Here is a 20,316-nt window from a genome sequence, read left to right on the forward strand (position 1 = left end):
CTCTCTGGTTTTATTATACGAAAACTTTCAACAATTATAGAATTTGATATTAATTTTAATATGACACTATCATTACAATTATATATTACATAATGTTTATTATGAATTGATTTCAAATTTTAACTAAAAGTTCTACATTTTATCTATTTATATTATTATTATGACCTAGGAACACACAATTACTCACGACAAATAACTTCACTATATATCGAATTTACTATATTCATTTTGTTAAGTGAAAAGTTTAATAATGGATCGCTTCTAACAATGTTTTTTTTTAAGTATCTAATCATACTAAAATTATAATGAAACTAGAACCAATATTACACTACAAAGAAAACTAATCACTACAGAGATATCTATTACGAAAAGTTGATTAAAATTTCGAACTAACAACGTTTTATTTTATCTATTTATACTATTTTTGTTACCAACCAAGAACACACACATAACATTCACAACTAAATAATTCCCTACGTACAGCATATATACTTTATACATTATGTCTACAATTACTAAAAGACTCTTATTTATTTGTTAATACCAAATTGAATACTGGAAAATATTTAAATTCAAACCAAATTTTTTAATAATATTAATATATTAGTTCAAGTTAATAACTCGGAATTTGAGATCAGAAAGGAGTGGCGTCATTGGTGATTTAATTGAGTTTCTAACAGTCGCCTACTACGTCTTACGAATTGAGTGCTACACGGAGCAAAAAAAACAGATATTCCAGATTCTATTAAAGCGTTTTTATAAATAAGCTAGAATATTGTGTCACAAATATACAGTATTAACAATAATCTCAACCTTCATAGTAATAATGCTTATAATTAACGAATGAATAGAAAAAGGTTCGTTAAAAAAATGAAATCACAGGTGCTATGTGCAATTGAAGCCGAGTCTCTGCTACAAAGGGAACAAAATGAATGTTGGAGTTACCTCCAGAGACTTATATTTTACCCATTCAGGTTTTTTTAAATGAAATGTGCTTAGTCATCAAATATTTTTTTCCCTTTATTCATAAACAAACATACTGAAAATTGTTATTATTCGTTAACTTTTGAAAATGAATGTGACTCAGAATCGTTTTATGAACCTACAAAAATAAAATAGTATGAATATTAAAAGCGCACAAATCCTTTGGAGTAATATCTATTGTAAATTCTTCTTAGCTGATGGATAAGAACTCGAGCGAGTGTCACGAAAGTTTTGTAGCAGGCCGCACTTGACGAGTTTGGAATACGTTTTCAATGTTCAACGACTTTGCTTTTATTTGTTTATCAGTTTTTTAACAAACAATTTATATATGTCTAACTACGCTCATGGAGCACCCAGTTTTTTTTATTCTGTATCAAAATCAAATATGATCGATTCTCTTTAAATATTAAACGGGTACAAAACTCGGAATGAAAATGTATTTAGGAATGTGATCGTATCGGATACATATACAGTTGTATGCATCTGTACTAAGTTCAGTAAGACATGAAATTTCACTTAAGATCTAATCTATATATGTCTTTGTATGTATGTATTAACTTACGTCTACGACATTACTTAATACTTCTGAATCAAGAGCATACAGATTTGTACAATACATATTATATGGATCTTCTGGTTGATCTCAGAATTATCTTATTATTAAAAAAATAGTAACTTTTCGTCAAATACACTAATTTTATCTCTAGATTTACTGTTATACTGTCAGCCATTTAGTATGTTAAAGTAAGTACTCGAAAGATGAGACCGCGTATTTTAAGTACAAGTCTTTACTTAAGACATAATTATCCAGAACCCACGTATAAATAAATCAGTGGTGCTATAACGTTTTTAGGCCTGGGCCTCAGATATTTTTTATCTGTTTCATGTAGGTGATCAGCCTCCTGTGGTCCGAACAGAAGCCGGCGACTTTTTGGGTAAGGCTAAGGCAAGCCAGTTTCTTTACGATGTATTCCTTCGTAGCCAGTCCATTGGTGTACAGCCGGGGATCAAACCTACGGCCTCAGAGATGAGAGTCGCACACTGCAACCTCTGACCCATATATACGGGATTTAATACAGTCTAATAGAGTACAGAAAATAGATCGCCGATTGTTTTTGATTGAAAAATATAATGTATAGAATATAAACAATCGTAATAGAATTAACGAAAATACCGTCGCTCGGTGTACTTAGCTTGCGCGTCACGTTCTTAAATAGGCTTAGAAAAGCCAATACTTAATATTTACCTAGTTGAAATCCCTTTATGTACCTCAGCGGGTATTACGCCAAGAGTGCCCGGCTTAACTTTTGACTAGAGGCCCCAAATATTTCTGGAATCAACATGACGCGAAAGATTAAATATTACTTAAGAATTTCTTGTGTGCCGGATACTCAATTGACCAATCTAAACAACCGAGTACAGTGTAATCTTCTTTCATTAAGTCGCTCCTTGGTCAAGTAAATTTTATTTTTACATTAATGTATAAGGTAAGATCGAGCTATCAAGTTACTAAACTACTCAAAAACAATGTTTATTTTCAGGTGTAGGAAAAATACTATCGTAAAATAATTAAGACATACCCAACGCGTCTTTTCGACAAGCATTTTATTTTATTTATTTATTTATTCACACTTCGATGCATAATAAAAAACACAGTACATAAAAATTACAAGGGATGCAACAGTTAGCCTTATCGCTTACAAGCGATCTCTTCAGGCAACCCCAGTAAGAGAAAAACTAAAAACAGAAAAATGATAAGTAAATACAAGAAGTGTATAAAAAATTATTGAACCTTAAGATTAAGGTTCTATTCTTTAGATAAAGTAATACAAAAAAAATACAAACAAAACTAAAAAGCTAATTTTACGGATTCATGAATAGTGATGCAATACAATAGAAGAATAGAATAGAAGAAATTACAAGAATTACAGTCACGATTGATCAGGATAGGATAAGGTAAAGACATGTTTGTACAGAAGAGTATTAAAAGATGATAGGGATATAGCCAATCGTATGGAGCCTAGCAGTCTATTTCACAACTTAATCCTGAATGCGGAGATGCTAAATGAATTACCCATAAAGCATTTTACGTTTGGTTTTGTTCACACTACGCAATTTTGTTTTGTATTCACACGATCAGCTAACAATTAACACTGCAAAGAGAAACGTAAACTTATCCAATGTATTAAAAAGTATATTAATAGGGCACATACTGGTCCTGCCCTGGAAAATCTATTTGCCGATTTCCTTTTACAGCTGAGAAGGGTTTTCTGCTCAACAATCCGTTCGCCGCGGCGGACCAGTTTCCGTCCTATTTAATTCCTTAACCGAACTTAAATGGAACTCCACAATCGAATATGTTTGACACGATTATACTAACAGAAACCTGAAATTGCAAACCAATTCTTGAAGGCAGTCGATACATCTGTGATACTTAAATAAAAGTAATACAAGTAGTGATCTTATGAAGTAGGGAGCAGTGTTGGTCTAGTGGCTTCGTGCGACTCTCATCCTTGACGTCGTAGGTTCGATCCCCTTCTAAGCACCAATAGACTTTATTTCTATGTGCATATATAAATCTTGCTCGTACGGGAAAAACATAGTGAGGAAACCGACATGTCTTATGCCAGCCTTCCACTGAGACCGGAATGGACCCATTATGAACTCCGCTATACTCGTAACGATGTTTTTCATACATGTGCTTACAGAAGCGGAGTCAATAACTATTATCCCTTCAAACTCCGTTCCGCCGGTCAACTATATCTCGCTCAAAACTTACACAGTGAAGGCGGGCATCAGACCCAAAAAGTCGACAGAGTTTGTCAGGCACAGGAGGCTGATCACCTACTTGCTTAGATTTAAAATTAATCATGAAACAGATTCAGAAATCTGAGGCCCATACCTAAATAAAGATAGCGCCACTGATTTTTTTAATTATCTGAATCGAAATTAAACCATTTTATATTCAATAGCTTTTATACATTAACCATATTAGTTATTTACCTAATAATTTATTTAAATCACACCGTCACTATCATTTTGGTGACAGGGCCAAAGGAAACCTTACTGGTTGATGAAATGAATATACTAAGGTAAGCCAGATTTGCGTAAATCCATATTATTATATCACAGTCAAAACGGTATTAACTTGATTCTAATGAAATTGAAGACTTTGTAAGAATATTTTCTATATATACCTCTTTGATGTATACCAAGAATAATTTATATATTTCCGACGATACGCATTTAGTATTTTGTACCGAATACCTTTTAGGAATAAATTAATTTCCATAATAATTCCTTGATGAATGATAATGGCACTCGTAGCTGCGTCTTTATGTTGGCAGTTATGTTTGAATACATAATTCTTATTATTTGGTTTGTTATGGAGTTATTTTTTGCTGAAATACGCTGTTCTATTTTAGAAGACTATCAAATTAATGAATAATAGATTAATAACTATAATTATATCTAAACAACGATGCAATTGAACATTGATTTTGTTACTCCATAAGAAAGTATACGAGAAATGTCTAATTAGGTTCCCGATTAGAACTGTGGTAAAATAATGCAAATATGTATATCTGTATATATTAATGCTTATAAGACTTATAATATATTTAAATGAATTGTTTTAATTTAGTCCGATATATATAACGCTTTTCAAATCATTTACGCTAAGATATCTTAGTAGCCGCCGAAGATAATTTATGGGGTAAATATTACATGGGCCTTGACGCAGACTTACTTAAGAAAGTAAGTAGTAAGTTCTTGACGCAGGACAGAGCGTAATACTTGCGTATGTTCCTCTAAAAGAAATTTAACAGTTTAAAACCTTTAAAGGAAAAAATAGAAAGCCTTTTTCATTGGGCGGAGCCAAAACAAACAATTCTCGCTTAAGCCTCTGGGATCAAACGGATCTACAATTTTTCATTCTAAGTTTCCAATCGTTTAAAAATACCCTCTTAAATTAACTTTATTACAATAAAGCCTTGGAAACTCTATCATAAACATAATCCAATTAATTTTGTGAAAATTACGTTAACATAGTATCTACGTATTAATTAATAATTTATTGAAAAAAATCTTCGCACGATCCTTGACAATGGTTTTGCTTTTTTGTTTCGAAATTTGCATATAAGATTAACGCTTCTCTGTACGTAAAACGTTATTGGAATTTTAAATCCGGCCTCAATTTTAAGCCAATTTTAAATTGTTTACTGACGTCAAGATACATTATGTAACATGACAGGAACAAAGCACGGATATTTTCGATACCGCTTATGTTCCAAAAGCAAAAATACAATTTTTAAGGCCGCATACTAGAGGTAATGTGAATAAAAATCTCTTTGAAAAAAAGTTCCGTATCCAATAGCGCACCTGTGACCTGTGTTTTTAAATGTCGTGAATGTTCACGGATATTGGTTATTGCTAACTGACCTGTAATTTTAGTTCTAAAAGGAATCAAATTCAATTCTCGATTTTAGGTTCGCAATATTTCGTATTAGAGTATTTTCTGATACCATTTTGTGGGATATCATTTTGTGAATAACTCTGTTGTTTGTGGTTTGGATGTATTCCTATTAAAAAAAAACATCAAGATGAATTAAGTAACATCCACTAGGTGCGGATTAGAACACATTACAGTTTTAAAAGTTACTATATTTTTATAATTACCGATACATTATTTATTTTAAATATTAACATCATATATAACCTACTTATAGAATTATTTTCAAATAGAAAAACGTATTCAGATTAGATATTATTCAGATATCACGTATGGTACTCATAAATTCTTAAAGGTGCCTTTTTCTTGCTGCGACTTTCACAATGTCTTCAATATACCAGCCTGTACATCATATTTATACCATGCCTGATGAATGTATACACAATAGGAACGTTTATCGAAAAACCACGTCGGAAAATCCATTGTCCCAATTTTCGCTGCGGAAAATAGGCCTTTGAAATGCACAGATTTTTTAACAATAGCTTTTAATACGACTCACGGGATTTAATATTTTTTAAGTATATTTAATATAAGCGAGAATAAATACTTTCCAAGAGAGTATAATATTATTGAAAACAATAAAATTATCTCAAAGGATTGTGTGGCATGGACAGTACAATAAAATGTGCAATTATATTCAGTTATTTTTAATTACCGTTCCAAATAAGGGCTGATCCAGCTTTGGCGCCAGGTCACATAGTCGTGGTCAAGTCAAGACCTAATGTTTGCCATTATACAAAGTTGTTATATGTATTATATTAAATTAATTAAATATCGAAGGTATGTAGTTACATAGAATCTGGATGGTGAGAAAATATAGAAATAAAATAATTATGTTCACAAGTGGTCCACCGAAGTCCTGGAACCAGCTCAGGTCCGCCGTTGGTTGCAAACCTAGGGCTGTTATTGATTTTTTTTATAAAATCGAAATGCGTTATAATATCTGTTCTTTTAATGAAACGTTAACTAACGATGTTGCGCACTTAATGCGACCGCAAAAAAAACAATGTGCCAGTCACATAAGCTCCTTGTTTAAGTTGGCTGAAATGAACTTCATGAACTCATTAGTTACTAAGCCTTAAACTCCGATCACAGACAAAGCGATAAGCGGAAACATTTCACAAGTAAAATTTATAATCTTTCAAAATGTAAAACAAGATTCGTTCATCGCAAAACGCTATTGTGCTATAATACTTCTTTTCATACCTGGTTCTGCTCTGTTTCGAAGGACCACAATAAACGGTATAAGAAACTAAATATATTCTTGGTTGTTCATTATTAGCATTACTCTACTAACAATATATAGACTTATAATGGTCTCAATTAAATGATTTTTATTTATTTATTAGGGTAAGTAAAAAAAACTTGAATTGTGTTGGACTGATCGATTAACTATTAAACTACGGAAACTAACACACCACAAACCCAAGCCAATCAAGGTCAAGCTTGCTTGTTCAATGGTAATTAAATATTTTTCTTAGAAAAAAAAGAAACTTTGGAAGAAGATATTAAAATATTACGCTCCCCTTCCGCTTCTGTTTATGTACATTGCTCCTTGAACATCACGTAAATACGACAAACGACGCCTTATTGTTTGATATGCGACCAGAGACGTATCATGTTTGAACAAATATGTCCTATTTACTGTTCTAGTATTTACTCTTCATATAAATAGCTTCAAGAGGAGTTTATTTTTACTTCATTTTATTCGAAGTGTTTCACTATACCCAGTGCCAACTCAGTAAGTAACTGAACATTTTACCATGAATATATAATAACCTATTTCATTATCTTTAAACAAACTCAAATAGAATCTTTCAAGGCCAGCAATCCATACTAATATTGTAAAGAGGAAAGATTTGTATGTAAGTATGTTTGTAACGAATTGACTCAAAAGTACTGGACTGAACTTGTTTCACCATTTGAAGGCTACATTAGCTTGATTAATATAGGCTATTTTAATTGCAAGAAAATTATAATGACAATACGAAAACTACAATAATGTTACCCAATGTGTAGAACAAAAAATGTCCACAATATTTAAGAACATATCAACAAAAATTGTTTAAAATATAAATGTCTATCTTTATAAAACACTTAGTAGGTGAACAGTAAATATATTTACCCTTTGAAAGATTGTCACGAACTTTCATCCGCTCTTTTAAACCCAATGTTTATGTTGCCTTCTTGTATCTAAACCAAGAAAGTACGCTGCCATTTCTTCAATTTTTTTTCTAAACTTCCACATAAATATTTTTTAATATCATTAAAAAATCGGATTTATGCTTGAGCATGATTTCATTTAATTGATTAATCGGTATTTTTTCCAATATTTGTAGCTTTTATTTAATATAGGTATGATAGATCAATGAATAAATCCTTAGAAAAAATGTATTTATTAAAATCCTGATTCTAAGAGCGCTTCAACTCTATGTAACGTATTTACAACAATTCAAATGCTTGCCTTACGAAAGAAGCCCTTTAAAAGTGGCGCCATCTATTTATTTTGTATTAAAGGAATAATTGATTTAGCTGCCGTAGGGACCTATTTTTGAAAGCATTATTTAAAAATAATATTTCTTATAAGATAAGAGACCACATTGTCTTCATGTACTTATTATAGATCCCAGGACTTCGTTCGTAATAGGCTTTACTTATAAAATACAATTTATTGGAATGTTGAATATAGTAAGATGTGATTATAGCTTTCATCTATAAAATGGGCATAGACAATTTGTTTTTTATCTATTGTAACTATTCTATTCTGTAATAATAAAAATGTTATCCTATCTAGGTCATTATTGTAGAAGTGCAAAAAACTTTATTAATTTATACATTCATAAACACGTATTAAGTATGAGATAAAAATAAATTTGAATAAAAAATGTCAATGCTAGTTATGTGTCGATTTTTATAAATCATTACCAGTATTGTGATAAATCTATGAACTAAATACACTAGCTGATACTAAAGAAAACCTTAAAATAGAAAATCACACTAAGTTAACTTACACATTAATCTCTAAAATAAATCTACGGATACAGTTAATGCATATCATGATCATATTAAATTTTTTCGCTGAAAATCAATCAGTCTGGAATGAGAAAATGATATTTTTTTTTAAATTTTCATCTAAGTACAACACAAAAAATCTATTTCCACCAAGTGAATAATACATAATAAGTACTTTGTATAAATGTATGTATGAAGACTCATATGTACCTATCACATTCAGGAAGCATTCTCGTCTAACTGTGTCTACTGGTATGCAAATCAGAAATGTCAACTGCAAATATAGACAATAGAACCTATATATAAAGATTAACTTGTTTAACTAATTTATTATGTAGTTATGTAGAATGTGATTCAAAAAGTTTTATTTAAATGTCTAATACTCGCAAAAAACAATATTGTCATTTCGTTTATCATGTGTATTAAATCTCAAACATACACTATAAAAACACAAAGCAAAAACTTTTTTTAAGAAGTCTTGTCAGAAAAACTGTTCTTCCAAAGAAAGAAAAAAAATGTCAAAATACTTTTACTATTTCGGATCAAAGTTATTTTGTTGCAATACAATATTAAAAAAACCGCGATTATAATGCCATTTTTATTTTGTTTTGTTTTTCGATAAAAAACGTTTTTTTTTGTAATATCTTATGTATTGAACCTTACTTTTATTTAAATTACACACATTAAAAGCCAATAAAAATTAGCTTCTAGTTATTGCTTTTTGAATATACATTAATAATAACATGAACTTGTATAAAAATTCTAAATGTATAATTTATCTACTGGCCTTGACCTTCTAAAAAATTTGTTTAAATGTGGAAATACTAACTAATTTTTACTCAAACATTTTTTTGTGAATTAATGTAGTATATTAGAATTTATGTGTGTTATTGTGACTTAATTGAAATTCAACAATTTTTAATTATTTTTCATATCTATGGAATTTAGTATATTGCTACAATGAGATATGAATTACAATACCAATCGCATGAACTAGGAACAATGTTTGTTTCTATTAATTGACTGGATGAGTCGTCGTGCCCACCATTCTTCTAGATCAAACGGTCTGAAGTTAGCCAACTGCCGAGGTGGAAGCTCTTGGTAATATTTTGCCTCTTCACTGCCTCTTTCTAATTCACGGGTCACCTGAAAATTTACCATATTTCATTAAAGATGAGAGAGATTTATTCTAGTATTGAATCAATTCAAATATACCAAATGATTTCAAATTCTTTTGAAATTACAATTATTTTTGAAATTATCAACAAGGACACTAGATTTATATACAAAATAAAAAATTTATAAAAGCAGGGAAAATGATAAAATATTCTCAGTAAAACATTAGCTTTACCATGAGTTCTTACAAAATTTTAAATTGAAAACAACTGCATAAAATACAGTGTAAACTCGATTTAACAAGGAACTCCCTAAAGTGTGGAAATCAATTAGCTTTGGTTGATTTAGCTAGTCTTCCATACAACAATATACTCTACATAGCATTACACCGACTCTCAATAACAATTGAGTAATAAAGTACATTTTGTCGCTTTATTATTATTGCCCGCAATTAATTCTAAATTCGAGTTACGCAAAAAACTCTGTCGGCAGCATGTACGCCATATCATAATAAGTAGGAGTCATGTATTATCCACACATTATCATATGGACAATCCATGAATCATACTTATTAGTATGACAAAGAAATTTTGGATTCAGTAAGAAACACTAGAGATCAAGAAGATGAGATGGATGAGTCTGAGCCTCCGCCATGCATTAAAGAAGTTCTGGTAGCAATTATTGGAAAAATACATCTTTTATCACCAACATGCCTTAAATATCACAATGAATAAATTAAGTAAAAAAATACAGCAAAAGATGTCGGACAAAATGACGGACTATATGTAATAGTGTTGAAATAAGATTCTTCTTTCTGTACATAACAATCAATAATAGTCTAGAATACACTATTTTTTTCTAATTCTGATTTTCCTTGTCTCCATTTAACAACAACTATCTATTATGCCACAAAATGCACAGTCCCTTCAGTGTCGTTATATAGTTCACACTGTATTTAAAAGAAAATTCTTGAAATTAAATATTTATTTAGAACCCCTAATATGGAGTACTGCATTTTCATACAGTGTACCCATTATTTATATTTTTTGGCCTTTTATTCTATATTTAATCATTAAAAGATTACTTAAATACCCCTTATTCAATGGAACCTTTGTGTATTCTTAATAATTATTGATTGAGATAATATAGCCAATTCATCCATACCTTATTCCAAGAATCATAAATATAATTAATGAGATCATCATGTTGACAGGCATTATTAACATTATTATTGTTAGTATGTATATTGACTGTAGTTTGAGCTGGTGGGCTCAGTCGTGGTCCATTATGGCCATTACCATTGTGACGTTTGCTGCCAATATGTGGTAGAGACCTTGGTCCACTATTGACATATGTTGATCTGAAAAAATATATTTATAATTAGCAAATTACTTCCAGTTTCACTTTGAAATACGGCCAAAAATGATTTACAGATTGAACAAAACAAATTCTCCCGTATTAATTATTTAATACTTCTTTCAGCACATTAAATGTGGTTTAATAAATAATTAAGCTTATTCTGTAAGTTGATCATATTGAAAACATAACTATTTACATAAAATACATTTAAGTAAAAAAAATATATGGCTCTATTAAATCAATTACAGATTGAATAAATAGTTGTTTAAAAGTACCAAATATGGTTATTAGTGATAAGTTCTTATCAATAAAAATATAAATAATAACAATACCAATTTATGAAAAATAAATTTCCGCTTATTGTATTCATACATAATCTATAATGAACCTACAGAGATGATACGATATAAGTTTTAAATAACTAAAAGAAAAAATATTCAATAGGTCTGATAAAACACTTTGCCAACTTCGAAACGTGTTACTTGTTCTATTCTTTCATTTAAAACATGTAGCATAATGGTAATAATATGTAAATTGTGAAGAAGACACAGGTGAGGATACATTTATAAATTATGTAATGTCACACATGGAAATAATTGCTTCACAACTGAGAAACAAGAAAATGTGAAAGGTGTGCTTCTCCATAAAAGTACAACAAAGCTTCTTAGTTCTTTCAACTCACCTCATATTTCGATCCATGTTAGGATATTTTAATAGTGTGTATACTGTAAATTTTTATTGTATTCTAGAATGAATCTTAATTTATTAACCTTAACTTAGTCTACGTTGTATTACAAAATATATTTATGATAAACAAAAAAATTTAAACAAATACAGACGCCAGACGCCACATAAATGGGCAAATGTCACCCACATGTCAACTATCACAACCAAGTCAAATCTGCCCTGAGATTACCACAGAATGTAACTGCGGAAAGCAGATTTCTCTTGATTATTTCTTCATCTTCAAAATAATTAGTCTACCTAAACTTAACTGTCGTAAGTGATGAGGTAATTTACAATTATAAACACCAGTGCATGAAAGTAAAATGAAATGAACACAAAACGTTCACAGATTGGTTCAATTGTAAATGACGTAGCATATTTGTATATAAAATGTGTTAGTCCGACTAATGTTAATACTACCTTATTTTTTTCCGCATAAAGATGCAAAATACGTTGATGCGTAAAAACATAATTACATGAATAGAACTGTGCATGTAATAGTGACTAATGCGACTTTTTGCATTGCGTACAGTCAGTTTTGCTTGATTTTCTAAGCTATTATGGGATGTTCTATATTTTTATAAATCACAACCCATTTTTATCTTTGTTAAATTGATATATTTCTTCACAAACAACGGTAATTAATTTATATTCTTATAGAAAGGCTCATAAGAAAAAATACATGCTCACTCATCTTAAAAGTCTGTTCTGAGTGACGTCTGTTTTATTCTTAGTGTCCTGTATTTATGTTGCCACATATATCAAAATCGTATGGAAAATACTACACCATATAGTATGTACATTTTAGTGCGTATCTACGATACGCTACACTATTAAAAGCAAAAAAATGAAAGACCATGCTTAACAGCGTTAACTTAACTAACAATTGCTATTGGTTCTTAACTAAGTACTACATTATCGGAAACAGTGTTTAAAATCTTGTCAAATTTACAATAAATTCATAGTTCAAAACAAGAAAAAGTTTTGTTTTCATACCTACATTAACGAACTATAATGGCAATTGGTAACTGACAAATATCATTTGTATAGTGTTAACTCTTAAAAGCAAACAGTCAATTATCAAACTCAATAGGACAAGTGACAAGCATTGATTCATGTTTGATTGTTTGCACTTGCAGTGACGACTGACGCTTTTGCTAGAGAACAGTTTTGTTATAATTTAAAAATAAATAATTTTCTTTTAAACTAAGATTTCCTCCAATGAATGACTAAATAAAATAAATAATGTCTGAAAAAAGTAGTTTTGATGAATTACGTGTTAAATATAAGGTAAGTAACCTATTCTCCATATTTGAGAAGTTAAAGTTAAACTATTTGAATATTTAAATTCATTTTCTAACCTTTTTTTCAGGATGTCCTGTCTAAAGCGTTTTCAACAAATAACATCGACCTTCTTGATTCATTCTCAAAGAAGGCAAACGAAAGCGATCGAAAAGTGGCTATGGACCAAGCGTTCAGAGATAAACTTTTAGATCTACTTACTGAAGCCTCGAGTATACTAGAAAACTACGTGAATTTCTGTATTGAATCATGTAGAAGACAAATGATCACTCCAACGATGCCTGTTGTACTTCTTGGAGATATATTTGATGCCTTAACTCTCAATAAATGCGAAGAACTGTTCACATACGTTGAAAATGGTGTAAACATTTGGCGAGAAGACCTATTTTTTGTTGCATGCAAAAATAATTTACTGAGAATGTGCAATGATCTATTACGTCGATTATCTAGATCTCAAAACACTGTATTTTGTGGAAGAATTTTGTTATTTTTGGCAAAATTTTTCCCATTTTCTGAGAGATCAGGGTTGAATATAGTTTCTGAATTTAATTTAGAAAATGTAACTGAGTTTGGTGGAGATATTTCTGGTACACTCAAGGATGTATTAGACGAAGAAATGGTTATAGATGATGATAAGAACAAATTAAATATTGATTATAACCTGTACTGCCGATTTTGGAGTTTACAGGAGTTCTTCCGAAGCCCAAACACATGCTATAACAAAATCCAGTGGAAAACATTTGTTGCAGTAAGTAATGAACAACATTTAAAACAGAAGTATTACATAAATATAATATTTATATTTAATTTTTAAAACAAGCATAGGTTACAGTGTCAGAATTAGTTGGCTTTGTAGGGTTTAGCTTGTCATCCATAAAATGCAACACTCTACATATCCACCCTGAATAACAACAAAAATCAAATAGTAAAGGGTGATTTTTAAGTTGCAATAGTAAAAGTAGTCAAAACTGCGGGGCTATATATGTTATTTTGTTGCTATTCTATAATCAACTTGTTTGTTAACATCATACATACAGAACTTTTTAAGAAATCTGTTTTGTGTACAAATTGGGATTGCTTGCTTTAGCATGAAGAGGCCTCATTTGCAAAATATTTAAAAAATATGACAGAAAATCTTTATTCATATAGGTAAACAAGTACACTTATGAACATCAAAAATAATAAGAATTGTAATTTATGTAATTTGTAACATTACTCTAAAATAAACTTTCTATTACTAATACAGATTTTTCTTCTTTCCATTTAATGACAACTCTTTGTAATGTCAGCTTATAAGCTTTGTCCCTTTAGTTCATTATATAAAGTTTAACCACTGTAAATAATTAACATAGACACCTACCAATTTCAATGTCCCACAACTATATTCATATACATTATTAATATTTGCTATTTCAGCATTCCGGAAGTGTGCTGTCAGCATTTTCTTCATATAAATTAGAAGCAATAGAACTTCAGAAGTCCAAGTTAAATAGACTGAAGCCAGTAAATGATGTTGAAATGGAAGAAAGTAAAGAGCAGCATTACTTTGCCAAATTTCTAACTAACCAGAAGCTTCTAGAACTCCAACTATCAGACGCAAACTTTAGAAGATGTGTACTCATACAATTTTTAATTTTATTCCAATATTTAACAACAACAGTGAAGTTTAAACTGTAAGTGTAACAAAGGTTTATAGAAGCTAGTCAAGTTTAAAGTAATTTGTTTGTTGCTTATCTAGTGAGATAAGTTATGTAGGCCTTAATTTCTGGGAGCCCCAATTTGGTAAATGGATCATTTTCCCTAAACATATTTCTATATAGGATGATCTTATATTGTTTTTCCACAAATTTTGTGCACATCACGATTATCCTAGTGGTTCTGTTCTGGTCTTTTGGCTTTACAGGTGTCCATCGGTCTGCTGCAAATTTTTATCAAAGTGTAAAGAAATGTTTCACTTCAGATTAGCAAAATAAAATTTGTTACAGTGTACATTATTTTATCATTGGTTTTCAAGTATTGTAAAATTGTTGACTAGCATATATATAGTTGTTATGTTAAATGGCTATAATTTTATGAATTTATTGATATCATTGCATTCTGTTTTTTTGAAATTAATAAATAATTGTAGTGAATCTCAAGAACTGAAATCAGATCAGTCAGAATGGGTTAAGGATACAACTAATCTAGTTTATAAATTACTTGGCGAGACTCCACCAGATGGAAAGGGATTTGTTGAATGTGTCAAAAGTATATTAAAGCGAGAAGAGCACTGGAACAATTGGAAAAATGATGGTTGTCCAGGTATAAATCAAATTGTATACTTTTATAGAAAAACACTTTTAATGAATTGAAGTTATGTATTATTGTAAACTTATAATTATTTAAACATAATTTTAAATTTTCCGACGTTTCGCGTGCTTAACAGCGTGCGTGGTCACGTGGTATGCGAATATGGGATAAATTTAAAATTATCTTTAAATAATTATAAGTTTACAATAATACATAACTTCAATCCGTTAAAAAAGTGTTTTTCTTTAAATGTGTAAAAGTTATGTAAATAAAAGAGAATACTATGTATCACCCTTATTATATTTTATACATATCATGGAACTGTCTTTAATTGGTATTTCAGAGTTCCAAAAACCAAAGCCGGCAGTACAAACTGAATCAATCGATGAAGTAAGGCGTGTAAAGAAACGTCGGCGACCCGTTGGGGATGTTATCAAAGAATATGAAACACAAAGCAAACATTTTATGGGAAAGTAAGTATGACATATTATGTTAAATTTATATTATCAATAAATAGATTGCTTGAATTATAATTTCCTAATATTAATTTAACCTAGTTTTAGTTAACTTAAAAATTAAAATTCCATTGTTTTTTATTATATCGTTTTGTGCTACTGCATTATTACTTCATAGTTTTAATAATAGAAAACAGGCCTGATGATTAATAATAAAGTGCTCACATATCTAAAAAAGTTTTGAAACATTTGTGACTATAAAAAAAAATTGAATTTTAAAAATTTATAATTTCAGCAATGAATTGACAAAATTGTGGAATCAATGTCCGGACAATCTTGCCGCATGTCGTACTAAAGAGAGAGATTTTATGCCTTCTTTGGGTAAGAATTATTTATACTTATAAAGAAATGATTCGATTCTTTTCATAAGCAACTTTCTGTGCCTCCGCACTATAGTTTTTTTATCATACAAAATAATTATAATAACAGCCTTTATACAGATACATTTTACATTATATATTTTATATACATTTAAAAAATTTCCATTTTAATCCAATTCTGGTGCATCTGTGTGTCCTTTTTTGGCAAAGGCCTCCTCCAAATCCCGCCATTCCTCTCTGCCATGTACCACCTGCTGTTTCTTTAATGTGGTCAATCCACCTTCTCAGTTGTCTCCCTCTTTTGCGTTTGCTGTACCTTGGGCACCAGTTAAGCAGTTTTTTGCTCCACTTTTCTGTACCTCTTGCGATGTGTCCCACCCATTTCCACTTTAGCTTCTTGATTGTTATTGTAACATATGTAACCTTAGGTATTTTCCTTAATATACTCTTTATTTTGTCTCACAGTTGTGGTCATATTCTTTATACATATTTTTTTTCTCCATTTTTTTTTATGATTATTATTTGTATTTCTCTTGTAATAATTTTTATCTCTATGTCTGCATACAATATCGTTACATAATTTTTGAGACGAGTACAAACGAAAAATGTGTATTTTTATCTTTATTCCAGAGTATATGTTATCTGGTGGAACAAACAGTGGTAGTGGTGGTGGGTGGGGCTGGCGAGCTTTGAGGCTATTAGCTCGGAGATCGCCGCATTTCTTCGTACATACAAATAATCCTATTGGACGGCTATCCGACTATTTGGATGATATGGTTTGTATATAATTGTTTATATTGGAAATTGAATTGAGTTTAGTTATTATACATAAATAGATATTTTGATTAAATGTTGGATACTTTTTTTAAATGAGCTTGTGGCGGTGTCCATGCGTCGGGTTGTCTTTCCCTAAAATATGGCGAGGGGGCCGATGGCTGGCCATGCGTCATACTCGTGAACGGGTGCTACTTGTGGTGACTGGTCGTACTTGAATTCGTGTATGCGGTGATATTAGTTTCTACTACGTATTTGCGTGTTGTTCTCATGAGTATGTAAATGCGTGCTTCTATTTCACCATGCCTCCTGCTGATAGAGGACAAATCTTTGTTTTTAATTTATTTCATTATTCCTGATTACTCAAAATGTCATATGGAACATGGTGTAATGGTTGCAGCTCCTTACAAACCTGGTGTAAAAAAACTTGGCGATTAAAAAGAGTGGCGGAGAATTTATTGCCAGTTCTTCTCTTCCGTTCTACGCCCTTGATTTGAGTATTTAATTTTTTTGACGTTCATAAGTGTACATTAATGATATCATGAATAAAGATTTTTGTTTGTTTGTTTGATAACTTGAAATTTTAAGATGACTATTGTTCTAGAATGTAATCGGTAACTCTTAAAAAGTCGTTTTTTGCCAATTATTTATATTTAAAACCTAAATATAATTTGAATTTTAAAAAAATGTGTTTATACAAAATTAATTATTTTAGGTAAAACGTATCTCACGTGAAGTTGCAGCGAGTGCAACTGCTAACACGGCTAATGGAGATCCATCTGCTGTCGAAGATAAGAAACCGGTGAATATTATTTGTAGTATATATGTCGGAGATTCGTAACTCCAACGTTATTGACATCATTATTAGCGGGTTTGGTGGGCGATCACAAAAGGGACGAATAAATATTGCACAGTTTTATTTTTATTTAGATTGATTCCTTTAACATTACAAATAACACTTTAGTTTAAATTATATTTAACAGCGGGGTCAAGGTATCACTCTCACTTTTAATCACAATCTACTCAACCACAAATCACATAAACCCAACTCGGTCCAATGGCTTATCACCACAATAATTATATTCTCCTCTGTAGGAATTGCAAGAAGAAGAAATGACTGAAGAGCAAATTGAAACAGATCTTATAAAGGATGGAGACACTGATATAGAACAGGTAACATTGATAATATAGTTAGATCATCGTAATTTTTTTAAATATGCAGTAGTTAATAGGCAATAGTTTAACTTTATGCCAGTTTCAAGTAAAACATAAAAATTTAATAACTTTAATTAATGATACACAGATTATCAAAATTTAAAAATCGAACACGAGATAAATCAAATTGTAATTTTCCATAGACTATAGAAATTATCATTGATACTGCTTAGTGCTTGGTCAAACAGACCTCGTTTAATTGACATTTGATGAGTGCAGATGTGGAAATTACATTGTTCTTTGTTTGAGCGAAAATAAATTAATGTTATTTCTTAAATCTCGAATTAAATTGTAATATTGAAGTTCGAAGTTTAAATATTACAGATTTAAATAATAGTAATAATAATAATAGTATATTTATTTAAATCCTATTAAGAGTCTTCTTTTATTTTTATATTATTGAAGTGAAACTTCTTTAGAATCGTTGTGATTTCAAACCGGATGCAACGGCAACGGAAAAAGCGTCAGTAAAAAGAGACGGAAACATAATTTCATAAGATTTAACGTGGGAGAAAATGAGATAGGAGGCATTAAACAGCCTCTTTTTCATTTAATCGAATTTCAAGCTTTCGTTATTTTAGTTTTTGCCAAATTAAAGATTTATATTAAACTTATAAATTTAAATTTATCATTAAAATATACTGTTTTTAAAGAAAAGTTCATCTGTTTTTTTTTCTATTTAGTCTATAATCATGCTTGTATTTTAACGCTAAACGGTATTTTCATTCTCTTAGGTGCCAGATTCAACAGATGCAAATGACGAAGACAAACCAACTAGAACAAGTCTCACAATGATAACCGACTCTCAATTAGACGTATTAGCTGCAAACCTCCCTGCCTGGAAGAAATTAGCTGCAAAACTTGGCTACAAACCCGACGAAATAGAGTTCTTTGAGACAGAGAACGCGACAGATGAAGCAAGAGCCAAAAATATGCTTAAACTGTGGTTTGATGATGATGAAGATGCATCTGTTGAGAATTTACTCTATATTATGGAGGGTTTGGATTTGGTTGACGCTTGCGAAGCGTTGAGAAACGCTAAATGACAAAAACGTAGGCGTATTGCCTACAGAAGGGTTATTCAATAAAATCGAATGTATGTGTATGTGTCTTAATAAAACCTGTGAAGATTGTATGCAGTATGTGTTTTATTTTTTGGCTAACATTAAAATATATAAAAAGTACCTACTGACTGTTGACATTTAAATATATATTTTAAAACAAATTTAACTACGTAATATACATATCTTGATCATAGTAACTTCGTCTACCTATTATTAAGATGCGGCGTAATATATAATTTAATGTGGTGGAAAATTTTGAATCTAAGCCGTTATTTTGACGTAAAACTTAATGGCAAAATACACTATTTCATAATCAATATTCAGAGCAAAATGTACATGAATTTCCGTCGGAAACTCATTCGGTTTAAATTTATAAAACCATTAAACAATGTCGGCCGATCCGAAATTATAACTTGCGCGTATTTCCTCATCGTCGCTGACTCAGTCGCCCCAAAACAGAACTTATTACTTACAAATATATCGCCATACATTCAAACAAGAATAACCCTTATTACAACTACTTAAGAGCTACTTTGAACACTTTAAAAACTCTGCAAAAGAATATAACAACCAATTTAAGTTGAACCGTAAGCGCAAAGCGTTGTTATTAATTCAAGAGGCTCTCGTAACGATGCAGCGTGCTTTGCAGATCAAGATACGGTGGTCGTCATTCACCGCCGGTGTTTACAGAATCGCGGAATAGTGGCTGCACCGAATTTAGTTTGAAACGTATACGTCAATGGACAGACGGGGCTTAGGTAGTGCGCGGACGGTCGATCTTAAATTATTTATATTTTTATGATCCGATACTGGACTAGATATTTTTATATTAAAAATAATGGACGAACGAGCATGACGTGCGTGCGATACATCAATTTGTGGATTGTGCGAACGCGGTAAGTACGAAACTAATACGAATCATATTTCAGTATTATAGGTTATTTATTTTCCTTTACTCAAACAAAAATAATCGTTACGTTAAAGAATATAAATAACTGTTAACATATATTATTGTCTATTACTTGCTATCGAATAGGTACCGAATAAAAAATGTATTGCTTTTAGTAATTAAACTAAATTTATATGTCTTCACTGTCAATGTCGATTTTTCGAGTCGGTTAACCGACTTT

At 30.6% G+C, this 20,316-nt stretch overlaps 2 protein-coding genes across 2 annotated transcripts; one reads left to right on the forward strand and one right to left on the reverse strand.

The window, feature by feature from the left end:
* Positions 1-7,874: 7,874 nt before the first annotated feature.
* Positions 7,875-11,833, reverse strand: LOC111002125 (MAPK regulated corepressor interacting protein 2). Its single transcript, XM_022272236.2, has 3 exons — positions 11,664-11,833; positions 10,787-10,982; positions 7,875-9,652 (listed from the first exon to the last, which is right to left on the reverse strand). Exons 1-3 carry the CDS (start codon positions 11,678-11,680, stop codon positions 9,500-9,502), a joined length of 366 nt encoding a protein of 121 aa, XP_022127928.1. The 5' UTR covers positions 11,681-11,833; the 3' UTR covers positions 7,875-9,499.
* Positions 11,834-12,842: 1,009 nt separating this feature from the next.
* On the forward strand, positions 12,843-19,261 carry LOC111002124 (THO complex subunit 1). Its single transcript, XM_022272235.2, has 10 exons — positions 12,843-12,997; positions 13,080-13,757; positions 14,426-14,682; positions 15,138-15,310; positions 15,642-15,771; positions 16,049-16,134; positions 16,764-16,909; positions 17,623-17,709; positions 18,003-18,080; positions 18,857-19,261. Exons 1-10 carry the CDS (start codon positions 12,953-12,955, stop codon positions 19,166-19,168), a joined length of 1,992 nt encoding a protein of 663 aa, XP_022127927.1. The 5' UTR covers positions 12,843-12,952; the 3' UTR covers positions 19,169-19,261.
* The last annotated feature ends 1,055 nt before the right edge of the window (positions 19,262-20,316 follow it).

The sequence above is a fragment of the Pieris rapae genome, chromosome 4 (assembly GCF_905147795.1).
Source record: "Pieris rapae chromosome 4, ilPieRapa1.1, whole genome shotgun sequence".
Lineage (NCBI taxonomy): Eukaryota > Metazoa > Arthropoda > Insecta > Lepidoptera > Pieridae > Pieris > Pieris rapae.

What these genes read in the sequence shown, in the direction of transcription:
- LOC111002125 (XM_022272236.2), bottom strand. An exon ending in TTTATGATTCTTGGAATAAG is followed by an intron (nt 9,653 to 10,786) that starts GTATGGATGAAT and finishes GTAAATTTTCAG; the next exon opens with GTGACCCGTGAATTAGAAAG.
- LOC111002124 (XM_022272235.2), top strand. Translation starts at nt 12,953, where the DNA reads ATGTCTGAAAAAAGTAGTTTTGATGAATTACGTGTTAAATATAAG. An exon ending in AGTGGAAAACATTTGTTGCA is followed by an intron (nt 13,758 to 14,425) that starts GTAAGTAATGAA and finishes TTGCTATTTCAG; the next exon opens with CATTCCGGAAGTGTGCTGTC. An exon ending in GAAAAATGATGGTTGTCCAG is followed by an intron (nt 15,311 to 15,641) that starts GTATAAATCAAA and finishes TTGGTATTTCAG; the next exon opens with AGTTCCAAAAACCAAAGCCG.